The sequence below is a fragment of the Colletotrichum karsti genome (genome assembly GCF_011947395.1).
Source record: "Colletotrichum karsti strain CkLH20 chromosome Unknown Scaffold6, whole genome shotgun sequence".
NCBI lineage: Eukaryota > Fungi > Ascomycota > Sordariomycetes > Glomerellales > Glomerellaceae > Colletotrichum > Colletotrichum karsti.
Genome location: NW_024065906.1, coordinates 523,203 through 538,500, shown reverse-complemented (window position 1 = coordinate 538,500; position 15,298 = coordinate 523,203). Strand labels below are relative to the sequence as shown.

The window sequence follows — 15,298 nt, the reverse complement described above, 5'->3', positions numbered from 1 at the left end:
GGTACTTCGGTCGGAGATCCGCAGATGCATACTTTCTGGCCGGCCTGGCGACGGTTGAGGCGGCTTCTTAGACGGCTGAATAGCCCGAGATGGGCATACGAATCAGATCAATTCTGGTCTGATCCACACGTGGTGGTTTAATATTGTTGGATTACGGTACATGCATACGATTTGTACGACGTTGAGATTATGAACGACCATCTTGCGGCTAGATGGTCAAGTCACGGAAGCGCCCCTGGTTCATTGGTATTGCCTGCTATGGAGTCAGGAGGTTGAGGAACAAGAATCACTCCTTACGTAGTGAGCCCGCCTGCAACTGGCGGTCTATCATGGAGACTGAATCTCACAAAAAAAAAAATATAGATTTACAATCACCCGCTTGACATGTTACGAGTCTTCAATTGAAGCGTGGATGGTTTGACACCTCTGGCCTAACGACTGCTCGCATTCCATTGGACTGTTAAAGATGTACGAGATGAGCAACAATTGACACTACTACATCTCAGCGGTCCTTCTTTCCTTCTTTCCAATCGCCCAGTTGATCGCTTTGGTCCTCTTTCATGGCAACGATGACATATGTGATCAGTACAACATTGGCTACCACAGCCGCCAAACCTCCAGCGAATGTAGAGTTGCCTGTATACACTTAGCCATATCCCCAGTTCGCTATGCAACGATTGGAACTTACCTTTGAAGATGAAGTCGACGGTGGCGAAGTAAGTGCCAATTGGCATAACGATCATGGCGAGCGTGAACCCGAGGAGTTTAATGATGACGTCCATGGGCACGGCGGGGGTGATGTTGGACTTCTCGCCGGCGGCAGGGCTGGAGCCAACCCGGTCATCCTTCTCGAGGATGGTCTTCTCTGAAGCGACGATGCGTCGGGTGGCCATCTTGTCGTCAGGTTGCTGACCTTTGGTTATGTGTGCAAAGGAGACGACTTGGTCGAAGGCGATCAGCTGCGAAATGTCAGTTGGGCTACAGCGGAATGTCGGGAAAATAGCTCACAACGACTCAGATCCCGGTCGAGAGATGATTTTTCTGATGATGAAGCCGCAAGAACGAAGCTTGCCGATGAAGATTGATGATAGCTGTCGTGAGTTGCCGTCCCACTCATTACGGAGCTCTCCAAAGTGAGATGTGAAGTCAAAAGACAGCAGGCACCGTTCGGAATCGCACTGTCCAGCACGGTGCTCTGTAGCAGCTTAATTGATGACGCCAACCACGTGCGGACGCGCCACGGGCTTTTGTCCAAGCGCGTCTTGCTCTTGCCGTGTCAACGGCCGGGGGTGAACCGCCCCAGAAAAATCCCACTCTAAAGCCGCCGCCGCCAATTCAAATCTCTCGACCGCTCCTGCCCGAAAAACGCCCACAGTCTCAGGAGCCGTGCTTGCCCTGTCTGTCGTTCTTTCTTCCAGTTCCGTCGTAGCTTGGCTCCAATGGTCTCTCGCGATCTCCGGTAACAGGGCATCTTTCAACCGCGACGACTCAAGAAGTATTCTTTTTCGTCAACAACTCCGACCCCCGCCTTGTCGATCGCCCATTGTTCGCCCTGTCTTCCCATTCGTCGCTCTATTTTTGACTCGAACAATCACCAGAGAACGCTACAACCATGGTCATCGTGGATCTCGACTCCTCGCCTCCGGCGCCAAGGAGGTCGGAATGGCCCTCGAAGCGCTCGATATCGCCCGTCAGAGGCGCTCACCACAGCAGCGATGCCGACGAGCTCGCTGACGAGACGATACCTTGCTCCCCATTCCAAACACAAGCCACTCAGATCATCAGCCGAGCTACACAACCGACACAGCCGCTACAACCAAAACCGCTTCCCGATATCTCGTCCTCGCCTTCGGCGCGATCGGTAATCGAAGTTCCTGCCTCGTCGCCGTTTCAGTCCAAACCCCAGCCGAAGCAGTCGACTGTGTCTAGCTACTTCAATCGCCTCGCCCCTGCGGGAACGAGATTTCAGCCCCCGGCTGCCGCGAAGTCGGCCAAGCGCCCCCGCGAGGAGCCCGTGGTCATTGACGATTCTTCGGACGAAGAGGACACTAGGAAGGTCGACATGAATCGCACTGCCTTCAGCACGCATGTTCGGTCTTTCCAGTACGATTCGACATCAGTCGACGATCTGCAAAAGAAGATCGACGAGGTGGCAAAGGCCATGGGAAATACAATGCCAGTTCATTGCTATAAGGAAGCACTGGAAAACTGCCATTACGATGTCTCGGACGCGATCGAGTATTTGCTCGAGGGCAAACATCTCAAGTCCAAGCACAACAGCTTTGTGAGCTCCACGAAACCGAACGTCTCGGGCAGTAGCGAGAGAAGTCAACCGACGAAGCCGAAGCTACTTGGGCGTCACACCCCATCTTTGCCCACTCCGTCACGGAGCATTACCCCCTCCCCTCCGAAGCCAAAGCGTCGCCGCCTCATTCAAGGCCGCCGGCCTGGCAGATCGCCAGTCTCGTCGCAACAGACCCCGCAGCTGGCTCAAGAAGATAACGACGGGTTGGACGAGCTTGCAGACGACAGAGTGGAAGAGCCAATTATTATTCCCTCCGACGGAAATGACGACGATTTTGACAACGAAGATGAAGTAAACGAGGCGGTGAAGGATAGCCTGCACGACAAAGCCTTGCAAGTCATCAACACGAGCACCATCGAGGACTTGTCCGCCATGACGAATATCAAGCAAGACGAGCTCAAGATCATCGAGAGCAAACGCCCTTTCGACTCTATTGGAGAGGTCCAGGCTGTCAGCCTCCTCAAGAAGTCAGGCGCTCGCGGCCGTAAATCCCCCAAGGTTGCCGTCGGAGAGACTCTGGTGGATACCATCATGGAGTTCACTCAAAGTGTTAATGCCATTGACGACGTGGTTGCCGAGTGCGAGAAGAAGGCGAACGGGGTTAAGCAGGAGATCAACATGTGGGATATCGACTTCCGAGGACAAAAACGCAGCACCCAAGGTTCTTCGACAAGCGGAGATCTTCCTCTTACACCGTCCAGCTTCCGAGGAGGACAGAAGTACTCCGATCCCCCGATTCCTCGCCAGCCAAAGTTCATGGAGGGTCACTGCACGATGCGTCCATTCCAGCTATTCGGCCTCAACTGGATGTCATTGCTGTATAACAGTGGGTACGGATGTATCCTGGCCGACGAAATGGGCCTCGGCAAGACGTGTCAAGTCATCTCCTTGATCTGTCATCTCGTTGAGAATTATGAGAAGACCGGCGCTGGCGAAAGACCTTGGCCCAATCTCGTAGTTGTGCCGCCTTCGACTTTCTCCAACTGGATGGCAGAGTTCGAACGCTTTGCCCCCGATCTCTCTGTTCTTCCTTACCAAGGCTCTCAAGCCCATCGCCGAGAGATGGCAGTCGAGATGCTTGACAACCAAGAAGACTACCACGTCGTATTGACAACCTACACACAAGTTGGGTCAGAAGAGGACCTGGAAGCCATGCGCGAGCTTCGACCAGCTACCGCCATCTTTGATGAGGGACACAAGATGAAGAATCCCAAGACCAAGATCTACAAAGATCTCATCAAGATCAAGGCTAGATGGAGAATGCTGCTTACGGGCACTCCGGTGCAGAACAACTTGATGGAGATGCTTTCCCTCTTGAACTTTATCGACCCTGCGCAGTTTAGCGGCCGGATGGAGCAGTTGGCATACATGTTCAGCCAGAAGGTCACCATCCGCGATGTCAACAATGGTGCTTTCCTCTATGGAGAGCGCGTCAGCCGAGCGCGCACGATTCTTGAGCCATTCATTTTACAGCGACGGAAGCAACAAGTCCTTTCCGACATGCCGGCGAAGATCTGCAACGTCGCCTACTGCGATCTGGCAGCGTCGCAAAAGGACCTGTACGAAGACTACGAGCGTCTCTTCAAGTCTGGTCCTGCAAAGAAGACAACGAGCGGTCGCCAAAGTGATCAGAACAACAGCTGGATGCAACTTCGGAAGGCAGCCATCCATCCTCAACTCTTCCGCCGGTACTTCACCGACAAGAAGGTCGAGAAGATGGCCAATATTCTCATGCAAGAAGTACCGCAGTCGGAACTGCAGCAACCGCGGATTGATCACTTGATTGGCGAGTTGAAGAACTGCTCCGACTTCGAGCTACACCTGTGGTGCCGCGACTACGCTTGCATCAGGGAGCTTGATGTTCCTGAAGGCTCTTGGATGGAGAGTGGCAAGGTTTCCAAGATGCTGGAACTCATCCACCAGTATCAGGAAAACGGCGACCGCGTGCTTGTGTTCAGCAAATTCGCAAAGGTCATCGAGATTCTGCGGGAGGTGCTCGCCAGCGATGGCGTCAGACACTGCGTTCTTTACGGCCAAACAGAGGTCTCAGAGCGCCAGAGCCTGATTGACGAGTTCAACACCGACACCGACATTACCGCCTTCTTGCTGACAACTGGCGCCGGCGGTACTGGCATCAACTTGACCTCGGCGAATAAGATCATCATCTTTGACCAGTCCGACAACCCCCAGGACGATATCCAAGCTGAAAACCGCGCCCACCGTCTGGGACAAACCCGTGACGTCGAAGTGATTCGCCTCCTCACTTCTAACACCATCGAAGAACTCATCTACAAGGCATGCCAGAAGAAGATAGAGCTGGCTGAGAAGGTGACAGGTGCGGCGGAGGAGGTGAACGGAAAGGCTACGGAGGAGAACTTGGAGAAGGAGGTTCGGAAGATGATGACGGAGCAGCTTACTCCGTCATGATCCAGTGTGATTTGACTTTTGGGAGGTTGCATAGCGATGCCCATTACTGTTTGCTCGGCCACCGGAAACATGTTCTGACTTTCGGGCGGCACGGTACCATACCTTTCATGAAGGGAATGTATTCTTGTATTATTTATGGATGAGGCAGGCCATGAGAGAGCCCGCCGGTACTTATCTTGATTAACAATGTGGTTATCAGAAAGACACCAGCAGAAAGGGAGAGGGCCAGAAGGCTGAGTAGATTCGCCAACATTCTAAAGCATTTGGTAATTGGGCCAGGAAGGGCGACAAGCGTAGGCAGGATAAATAGAAGCGTTGATAGATGAGGAATTCGACCTACTAGGGCGACCTCGACTAATGAATCAGACGACTTGACTCTCATTTCATCCGCCGAGGATTCGTCGCACTGTTAATCGTACCGCTACCGAAATCTTGACTCTGCTCCCATGTCACACCCTCGAACTATATTGTGAAGTCATTGAAGCCGCAGTGCGTCAATCATTATACGAGCACCCGTAAATACGAAAATATCATTACATCTATTGAACGCTTCTTAGATCTTGGACTTCACCTTGCTAAACTCAACCTTGTTGATGCAAGAACCGACGTTCTCGAGGCCGACCTCGACAACATCTCCATCCTTGAGCCACAGCTGCGGCTTGCGACCCATACCAACGCCCTCGGGACTGTGGACTCAAGTCAGCATATACGGAGGATAAGCGTTGCGTGGTTTATCAACTTACGTTCCGGTGAAGATGACGTCTCCCGGCAGCAGAGTGGTACCCTGGCTCAGGAAGGAGATTGTCTTCTTGATACCGAAGATCATATCCTTGGTATTGTTGTTCTTTTTCCGACGTCAGCCAAACTTCTCTATCCCCACACGAAGGCAAAAAGAAAAGGCTCTCACCTGGACAGTCTCGCCGTTGACCTTTGTAAAGATCTTGAGGTTCTGCGGGTCGCCGAGGACGCGGCCGGAGACGATGCCCGGGCCGAAGGGGGCCCAGCCGTCGAAGCCCTTGCCGAGGGACCACTGGCCGCCGCCGCGCTGGAGCTGCCAGTCGCGGTGGGAGACGTCGTTGCCGACGGCGTAGCCGAGGACGTGGTCGAGGGCGGCGTCCTCGGAGACGTCGGAGGCGGTCTTGCCGATCACGATGACGAGCTCGCACTCGTAGTCGAGGGTGCTCCCGGTCTGGGCGATCGGGTGGACGGGGATGGGGTCCGTCGGGCCGGCGAGGGAGGTGGCGGGTTTGTACTTTCGGGGGGTTTGAGTGTGGGATGAGAGGATGGGGGTGAAAGGGGAGACTTACGAAGAGGACGGGGAATTTGGGGATGGCCATGTTTGACTGGTTTGCCGGGTCAGCCTTCATGTTCACATATGATCGCCGGCCTCGTGATATGTGCGAATACTGACCTCCTTGGCGTGGTTGGCGTAGTTCAGCCCGAGACAGCGCACCGTCTTGACGTGCTCCGGGGCCAGGGGGGAGAGGAGGAGGCGGATGTCGGCGACGTTGTCGGTCACATCGTGTCTCCCGAAGATGTCGCCCGTGACGATGCGGGCCTGCCTCGCCTTCGCGATGTCGGTCACACCGCTGGGGAGGATGGCGTCGCCGTAATATGTCTTGCCGTCCCGGGCGAGGAAGCGGACGAGTCTCTGCGCGGGTTGGCGTCAGTGTGGGTTTGATTCACGGGATTGAGATGAAATGAGATTTAGCTGAGGGAAGTGAGTTTCATCTAACTTACGGAGAACGAAGACATGCTTTGTTAAGTATGTTTACAGAGGACGATGAAAACAGATCGAAAAAAAAACAATGAGATGGTAATTCTACAGGTGATGAGGGGATCTTGTAGATGCTCTCGGGAATGAGATGAGCTGTAGCGACTGGGTCCGATTACCTGCCGCTGACCCCACACCTTGGAGTCTCCCGGGGTACGGCTTGGCCGCTAATGCCCGGTGCCGCTCAGTTCGCCATCGGCAGTAGATCCGACAGCGCGAGTACTTCACTATTTTACCTGATCGTGCGAGTGTGTTTCTCTGACCTATCTACGACATTGTATCTATCTTCCACCGGCATAAGCCTGCGGATTATACAGAAAGAAAAGATTGGAAAAATTCGACGTCTCGAGGCGATCGCATCACGAATGTGACCGTGAGCTTCTCCCGGCTGTTGTTTCGGCATCGCTGCGAACGATGATCCCGACCCCTGCTCACCTCTTTTGGATAGTTCTCCACAAATTCGGGAGAGCTCTTGCTGAGTCATCAATCGAACCGAGAAGCCGAGAATCATCTCATTGGCCGCTAGTAAGAACGGAGCTCTTTCTTCAATGACTGACATCAACGATTCAAGCTTTCCCAAATGTCATGTTTGATGTGGTAACGGAAGCAACGCACCATCCATCGTGTAAACTGAGAGCGAGGAGTCACAATGGCAGTTTCCAGGCGAGGTCTCTCCGGTCTTCAAAGGGAGGTTTTGTCTCTTTACAGACAGTGTCTCCGGGAAGTCCGCAAAAAGCCGGAGGTAAGTTGGAATTCGAGTTCGATAAAGATGAAAGCTAACAGGCGATGACCAGACTGCGCAACCTCATTTCAGGTCTTTTGCGAGGCAAGCTTCAATCGAAACAGTGGGATATGAAGCTTCGTACTGACTATCGATACATCAGAACTGAATTTGACAGGCACATAGCTATCGACAAGCGCGACTTCTCCGTTGTGGAACACTTACTGCGGAAGGGTCGGCGGCAGCTTGAGACGTACTCGTCACCCAGCATCAAGGATGTCATGAGGTGAGGAAGCCGTGAACAACTGCAGATCTGCCTTCCTCCATGCGACGGCTTCTTGTACTATCATCAGGGAAAGGACTGCCTTGGCCAGGAGACCCAAAGCCGACGGACGCCTGGGACACGCCTACTCCTCTCCCCTGCTGTACCACTACACGTCTCTCCTACGACTCGTTTTTTGTTACCTAGAACCGCATGATACCATCACCAATTCTTCTTTTGGAAACAATTCTGATATCTCCCCCAAGTCCATCAAGCATGGACGATGCTTAATTGCGACAAGGTCTTCCGAGACTGCAACTGCCTCCCGCCTTGTCTTTCCCCGCCATTTCCACAGCCTGAACCAGACCTCGCTCACAGGGCGGCAGAAGACGTCTTTCGCGTGCCGATAAGCCAGTCTGTCGAGAGCCTTCGACGCCGCCAACGTGTCGTCGTTCGTACCAAGCGAGCCAGCAGAGTCAGACTTCCGTCCGGCAGAGTTTCCCATTCTCGTTCGACGTCGGTTCCTGTCAGAAGATCAAGTCAGTTCCATTCCACGTCCGTTGCAGCCACGTTGGTGGCACAGGAGAGAGAAGTCGAACGACTGCGGAGAAGTGTCGCGTCTGACGCCCTCCGACCTCTTACGCCGAGTCCTCGACGCCCAGTTAGAAGTTCCGTCCAGCGAACGCCTCCTTTGTATTATATCGAAATGGATGCCCCCAACCAAGCAATGACCAGCAAGTCGGAGCTTGAGACTAGCATGTCTCGCCGTCAGCAAGATGCTGCTGACCTTTTCCGGGCAGCGAAGGCTCGCAACATTCACGCAAGACCGATTGCGGGACCGTCAGGATCTCCAAACCGGCGTAAACCTTCTGGCACGCGGGCTCGACCTCCGGCTCTCGCTAGCAGCTCATTCAAACAGAAGAACCTCTCTTTGTCGGCCGTAATGGAGTCTGGAAAGGACACCGATCGTGAACCGGCATCTCGTGAAAAACGCTTGGGGGTCGCAAATCCGAAACTTTCAGAAGCTGTGCGGAGGAGTCTCTCGCAGCAGAGCCAGGTCTCTTCGATCGTATCCACTTCACCAAGATCATCCACTCGGTCGTCGGTCGCCCCTCGACCACCATCTAGGACTTCTAGCCGCCGTCGAGCAGTAGATCGATTTACCAGACAACTAGAGATCTACGCCGAACGCAGAGAAGCTGCAGGAAAGCTGGGGGTCACCACGCCTACTGTGCAGTCCGGGGCCTCCCTGCACACTATTCAGGCACTGTTGCCGTTTGAAGACCAGTTCGTTGCTGCTGGCCTGGCAGTCACATCTGACCAGCAACGGGACAAGTCGCAAACTAAGAGTCCGGTGAAAAGGGAACAGACCGAATCTATTTCAGAAGAAAGTCTTACAAATCATGTTGAGACTCATTCCAAGGAGACCCAGGAAGACCCAGGCCGTCTTCAGCTTAATGGCTTAAGGAGTCCAGAATGGGGCTCAGAGTCGGACTCCAGCAGCTTGGGAACGCAGGTTGCCTTCACGCAGCCAGAAGCATGGGAGCTCGCCTACATCGATGAAGTGCCTCAAAAGTCTTCTTCCAAATGCTGCAGACTACCTTGCTTCCCAGGAGAGAGGGAGGAATCGAGTGAGGTCCCGCCAACGCGCGTGCCTCCCGTTCCAACTCCCACGACGATTGATACCCCCAACAAGATACTGAACAAATGGCAACCAGTCTATCCTCAAAAAGAGGAGGCCATTTGGATCAAATCTCCAAGTAAGTATATTGGATCATCTCACTGGATTGCGACTAACACATATCAAGACGGTACGGAATTTCGAGATCCCCGCGTGAAAACGTGGCATGGAGATATTACTCAACGTCCGTCGACTTTCCGACCAGCACGTAAACCTCGTCCAGAGGATGAGTACGTAGAAGCAGCGAGCCCAACAACGAATTTTCCAGAGAAGCAGCCGAGAAAACAGGAGAACGTCCCACCAATCCCACCCAGAGCTCCTGGTCGTCTTAAACCATCAACACAGGCTCGCGAGCCTGCACGAGCCGATGCTGCAGCTTCGACAGGGGTTCGAGACCGATCGCAGAAGGATGTATTCGCCAAGAATGCAAATGCTAAAGTCCCTGCCATTAAAGAGCCCATGAGGACCATTGTCGAGTCCGTGCCAGATGAAAACGTTGTCATCACGCAACGAACCAGTAATGAAAAACACCTGGAAGTCGGAACGACCAAAAAAGCAATTTACCAACATTCGAGGGTCTCCATCAACCAGCCGGAACGGAAGGCGAAAGAAAGGGCAGATCGCGAAAGGGAATGGATTCAAGACGAGCACCCTGGCATTTTCCATTCTAGGCGAATGTTCAAGAGTGTATCAAGTCCGCCAAAGATTCAAGAAGAATATCCCAAGCAGCGATCAGCCGTGACGACTCCTGGCACTGTGTCACCCGACCCGGATCTACCGTCGACGTGGAAGTTGACCCTCAGCTCCTCATCCTCACTGAAAGTGGCGATAGAAGAAGCAGCGCGGGCAATGGAGAAAAAGGAGATCAAGGACACTAACACCTCCGATGTTCCTATACAGGTTTTGATGGAGAAGAAGCAAACCGACACACTTATTGTAGAACCGAAACTCAAGGAGCTTCCGCCTCGGCCCGTCCAGAAGGAGAATACCCCACCGCCACACCAATCACATAAAAAGTCGGAAGAAACTCCTACGGAAAGCAACTACTCGATTCGTACAGAGAATGACGACAAAGACATCGATAACAGGGATGTACTGCGGGGTTTGAACATTGCAATCTCTGCAGCCTGTGACGAAGAAGTGGACGCTTGGATCAGGGAGAAAACGGGAGTTCGAATTCGACGCTTTTTGGCAGACTTGCGCGCTTTCGAGTCGCTCGCCGAGGACGACACACCGGACCCTATGCATGAACGCGCGAGAATCAGGAGAGCAGGTTCAAGGAAGCTGAAGGCGCAGATTCGGCAGTCAAGGGCAGCCAGAGAGGCGAGACAGCTTTGAGTAGACATGATGAGTAGTATTGATAGGTGCCATAGGATTCACCAAGAACCTGGTCTTGACTGATTAACAGATATTACCCGTAGTCTAAGAGCTATCAGTCCTACAAATCAAGTCTCGTTTGCACTGCACCGTTTGACATGATGTTGATCTTCTGAACTTCACAACGCCCAGTTGCCAAAATACCGAAGGCTATATCATGGCTCTTTTTGGCAGCGTAATAAACGGTCACAAATCACCACGCAGTGTTGCCACAAGACGAAAATGAAACAACCGAAAACGGGGGCTGCCTCCCACCCAGATCATCTTTGCGACACACTATCCTACATGCCCAGAGATGCTTGTCTGTGTCAATGTGCATATGCAAGACGAATGTTCCCTCCAAGCCTCACTGTCCAGCTTCCGGCCCCCAACGACAGCTGAGCCGCTCGACTGCGACTTTAGCCTAATACCACTTGATCTGCCCGACCAATCCCGAATAGTCAAGTTTCCAGATGCATAGATTCCTTCTGCTGATGAGCCGAACGTAAACGAGCGTATCGGGATATTGCGCTTACCGGGAGGTTTTTTCTTTCCGCTTGACGTGCATTGGATCGCTTGACGCGTGTTGCGAAGTGGTGTCGGCATGTGTGAGGCAAGGGTTTCGACTACGTACGTACTGGGCAGTTCTCATCCTGCACTTTGTATTCACACTGTCAGATTTGGGGGGTCATGCAATGATACTTGGCTTGACAGGACTTCAGACATTCAGGTCAGGAATCGCTGTTGAGATGAGAAAAGTCTCTGTATTATAAGTCGTAAAATTATATGTCTCTGAACATTTATCGTGAGGGTATATATCTGCATGCTCATATGGGTCTCATCTAAAACAACAGGTTTTCAATGACGATTGGAAGCCTTTTGGCCTTCCCAAAATATCTAACCGCGCTTGTGCTCCACCTCCACGGCTTCGTGGCCGATCTTGACCTCCTGCTCGACCTGCGCGAGGTCGACGTCGGCGACCTCGGCGTCGGGGCCGTCGATGACCTTGACGAGCTCCTCGAGGGTGGGGCCCTTTGTCTCGACGTAGAAGAGGTAGACGAAGGTGAGTTCGAGGAAGATCCAGCACTGCGGGTTTTGGTTTCGTTAGCCTCGTTCCTTTGTGCACATGCCTGATGACAGGGTACAGAGAGGTGACTCACGGTGTAAATGAGGTACAGCTTCCAGGTGTGACCCTCAAAGAAGTCGAAGGCGACCGGGTTGGCGTAGTTGTTGAGGGTGAGCGCGGCCTGGACGACGAGGTTGACGAACATGAGACCCTTCGCGCGCAGCTTGTAGGGCAGGATCTCGATGGTGTAGCCGATGAGCAGGCCGGACCAGGCGAAGGCGTAGAAGAAGCCGAAGAGCCAGATGAAGAAGATCATGGCGTAGTTGGAGCCGGGGGAGCCGTGCTCCTCGTACAGGCCGGCGGAGAGGGTCCAGAAGACGAAGGTCATGAGCATGCCGCCCGTGGAGGCCAGGAAGATGGGGCGGCGACCGAACCTGTCGACCTGCAGCGCGAGGGTGACGGAGACGATGAGGGAGAGACCGGTCTGACCGGCTGAGAGGCCGAGTCTGGCGGTGGAGCTCTCGATGCCGGCGTTGGCGTACAGGACACTACAAAAGTTAGATTTTCATCGCTACGGGCTGATTTTGAATACGCACGCGGTGTAGTTCGAGATAATCGCGTTTCCAGACCACTGGCTGAAAAGACCGAGGGAAATAAGGACGACGAAGCGGTATCTATTGCCAGGGGTGCGGAAAAAGTCGAGGTAGCTGCTGGTGTCCTTGGCGGCAAGCTCGCGCTTGATAGTCTCGCGAATCTCGCGGAACTCGAACTGAACGGTGGGGTGATTGTTGTCGCCGTTGGCGTGGTATTTACCGAGAATGTTCAGGGCGTCTTCGTGGCGGTCCTTCGCGATGAGGTAACGGGGAGACTCGGGAACCCCTTGGACAATGTTAGATTGGCGAAGGGGAACTGAGACGAACGCTTTTCCACTTACACAAGATGAACATGAGCTGGATGACGGAGGGAACGGCCTGGCCAATGGCAGGAATACGCCATGACCACTCGTTTGCGAGGAAGTCGGTGCCGAAAGACAGCCAGGCGACGATGAGGGCTCCAACGTTCCAGAGACAGTTGTAGACCGTCGTGAAGCGGGCGCGATGTTGGGGGTGGCAAAGCTCAGCGAGCAGCATGGGGGAGGCGACTTGAGCGAACGAGTTGCCGAAACCGAGGAGAGCGCGACCGCCCATGAACACTGACAATGATTAGCTGCTGCTGGAAGTTTGATTTTCATTATACTCACTGCCCCAGTTCTTGCAAGCGCCTTGCAAAATGGCTCCAGCAACCATGATGACGCAGCCGATGACAATAGGGATCTTGCGGCCGAAGTTGTCGGCGATTATGGGCACAATGGGCATCGAGGCCAGACTGCCGATTTGGTAAATGGCAGCGAGGAGACCGAGTTCGCCTGACTTGGGGTGGTTGAAGAACTCCTGCCATGAGTTGAAGTTTTGGACTGAGTTGAAGAACATGCTGTGGCGCAAAACAGGTCAGTCAATCGTCTTAGTCGCGTGAGAGCTGGTGACAAACCCATCGTAACCAGTTGTGGCCGAAGCAACGCAAAGAATCACGGCGAAGAAGTAGAGCTTCCGCAGGCCGGGATCCTTCACCCAGTTGACCTTCTCAAAGTCGGGAGCCTCCTCCTGAGCTTGGACGACCGCCTCGCTCTTGGGCTTCTTCTGCGCCAAACCTTTCAACCAAGCCATCTTTGCAGGACTGAAAGGCTACGAATGTCGGGTGGGATGTGGTCGAGTTCGCGTTTCTGCTGGCGCGGAGAGCAAGAGCCAAAGCAGTCAGCAGTCTCCGTGTGTAGGGCCAGAGGATTACTGGAGAGTGACAGCGAACAGAGGTGAGACGATCCACGACGCGGGGTCTCCAGGTCTATTATATGGATCCGTGGATCATAGGACGAACGCTGGGAGCGAAGCAGACCTGTACTGCTACAGTGCGAACTTTTCAAGACGGAGAGTCGGACCGGGAGGGAACCACTTGGTTGGGATCCTTTGCGCGAGGTCCTGGTCGGGACTCAACCGGCCCCAACCAGCCGTCGTGATCAAGCTACTTGAGAATCTCGAGCACGAGCAGCCTGCAGCCAAGTTGTTAGCCCATGCCGACCGGGGTGGACGATGTGAGCGGCAGGGGATTGCCACTTTCGTCCGGCAAAAGTCGATGAGAGGACGTTTCAAGGCAAAGCTTCCCTGCCAAGTGAGGTGCTCCGCAGAACGAGATCTGCTGGTCAAGACATTTGTCCCGTACTAAGCTCTTCTCCAAGACCTTGGGGCCGCCCGAACGGGTGAATGCGAATCGGCCACCATTGCTCCAAAGTTTTGCGATTGTATTTTGCCGGGCGCGTTGGAGTGGACTCGAGCGTCCACTAGACAAGGACAAGTCTAGATGGAAAAAAGGTGTGCGCGTTCCACTTGCTGAATGTTCCCCCTGGGGTCCCGTGGAGCCCGTGGAGAAGACCAGTTGAAGTGGAGGTGACAGGGAAGAGTCGTCTGAGTGGAGGTTTGGCGGTCTCGCCCGTTGGCTTCTCGTTGATCCCGAGAACAGGCGGCTTCAGTCACAGTCACAGCTACTTAGACCAGATGTCGGCCTAAATCGAGTGCTATGCACCTCTTTCCGGCAAATCTGCCATCGACGTTCACAGCTGAATAGTCAGGCAAAAGGTTGAAGATAATGTCTCGCCGGCTCCGTGTCCGGAGGTAACCATGCAAGCGAGACGCTGGAAGACGGGTGACATAGGAACCGCAATATTAGACGAGTTTGGGGTTGACTAGTAGACCGCTGCGGGGAATAAGAGTGAGGAGTAGAACCGGCCACTAGACCGTTTCTCTCTGTACATTGGCCGACAAACATCGACTCGAAAGAAACCCCAGTATTTCTTACCCGTGACTCGTATTGGGTTGTTCTTCATCCCGTTTCTTTACCGTTCATACTGCCGTTTCTGGGCCGACCTCAGGAAAGAATTTGGGGGGTCGGCCTTCGAGAATCAGGCAATTGACGCAGCATGTGCCGTGTTGATTTCTTGGAGAGACGTTATTTTTCTGCCCGCGTGAGCAAACACGTTGTGGTATTGCATAATTATCAGCAATTCCGCAAAAGTCTAGTGCTCATTTCACGAACCAGACTTTTTGCGGCGAGCTGAGTGTTGGTAGGCCAGGTCAAGAGTGAAAACATCTCCGTTCCATCGATGCTACTTTGTGTCGAGGAGGCCCCTGTTCAAGCAAAGTTCCCTCGGTAAAGTGTTCCCCCGTGAGGCTGCTAGCTCTCGGTACACGGGGATGTTGAAAGCGAAAGTCAAACGGAGAATTTGTACAGAACCTCGACATCGTCGAGCCGGTACAATACTGGGAGGACCCCAACGAATTCGTGGTTGGCAAAATCGTACTGACATGCTCATGACCTGCAGTGAGGACAGAGCAAGGTGATTCACTCCCAAGCGAAGAACCGGGTGCGAGGCCATCGTAAGTACCTCGGCCGACGGTGGCTCGCTTCTCGCAGGGTTGACTCAAGCTGGTCCACATTCCCACAAACCCCATGGTCGAAAAATGGGTGGATCGGGGTTGTGGATGCGTGGATGTGTGGAGTGTTGCCACGGAACACGCTCGTCACTGTCAAATTGTCAGTCGATCCATGAAGACGCGGACCAACCCGACCGTACATACCAACATGCTTGACGTCCCTTGCTTTTTGTGACAATTTGACA

General features: G+C 53.6%; 5 protein-coding genes across 5 annotated transcripts; 2 read left to right on the top strand and 3 right to left on the bottom strand.

The window, feature by feature from the left end:
- Positions 1–502: 502 nt before the first annotated feature.
- On the bottom strand, positions 503–893 carry CkaCkLH20_02604 (uncharacterized protein; the record flags this gene model as incomplete). Its single annotated transcript, XM_038885323.1, has 2 exons — positions 503–636; positions 689–893. The coding sequence occupies 2 exons, from the start codon at positions 891–893 to the stop codon at positions 503–505; spliced, it is 339 nt and encodes a 112-aa protein (XP_038749254.1).
- A 719-nt stretch (positions 894–1,612) lies between these two features.
- CkaCkLH20_02603 (uncharacterized protein) lies at positions 1,613–4,732 on the top strand (the record flags this gene model as incomplete). Its single annotated transcript, XM_038885322.1, has 1 exon — positions 1,613–4,732. One exon carries the CDS (start codon positions 1,613–1,615, stop codon positions 4,730–4,732), a length of 3,120 nt encoding a protein of 1,039 aa, XP_038749253.1.
- Positions 4,733–5,285: 553 nt separating this feature from the next.
- On the bottom strand, positions 5,286–7,994 carry CkaCkLH20_02602 (fumarylacetoacetate hydrolase family protein; the record flags this gene model as incomplete). Its single annotated transcript, XM_038885321.1, has 6 exons — positions 5,286–5,418; positions 5,476–5,576; positions 5,640–5,984; positions 6,040–6,075; positions 6,144–6,383; positions 7,866–7,994. The coding sequence occupies 6 exons, from the start codon at positions 7,992–7,994 to the stop codon at positions 5,286–5,288; spliced, it is 984 nt and encodes a 327-aa protein (XP_038749252.1).
- Positions 7,995–9,845: 1,851 nt separating this feature from the next.
- Positions 9,846–10,508, top strand: CkaCkLH20_02601 (uncharacterized protein; the record flags this gene model as incomplete). Its single annotated transcript, XM_038885320.1, has 1 exon — positions 9,846–10,508. One exon carries the CDS (start codon positions 9,846–9,848, stop codon positions 10,506–10,508), a length of 663 nt encoding a protein of 220 aa, XP_038749251.1.
- Positions 10,509–11,423: 915 nt separating this feature from the next.
- On the bottom strand, positions 11,424–13,295 carry CkaCkLH20_02600 (hexose transporter protein; the record flags this gene model as incomplete). The annotated part of the gene is made up of 6 exons (XM_038885319.1): positions 11,424–11,612; positions 11,687–12,140; positions 12,189–12,471; positions 12,527–12,784; positions 12,833–13,062; positions 13,120–13,295. 6 exons carry the CDS (start codon positions 13,293–13,295, stop codon positions 11,424–11,426), a joined length of 1,590 nt encoding a protein of 529 aa, XP_038749250.1.
- Between the last annotated feature and the right edge of the window lie 2,003 nt (positions 13,296–15,298).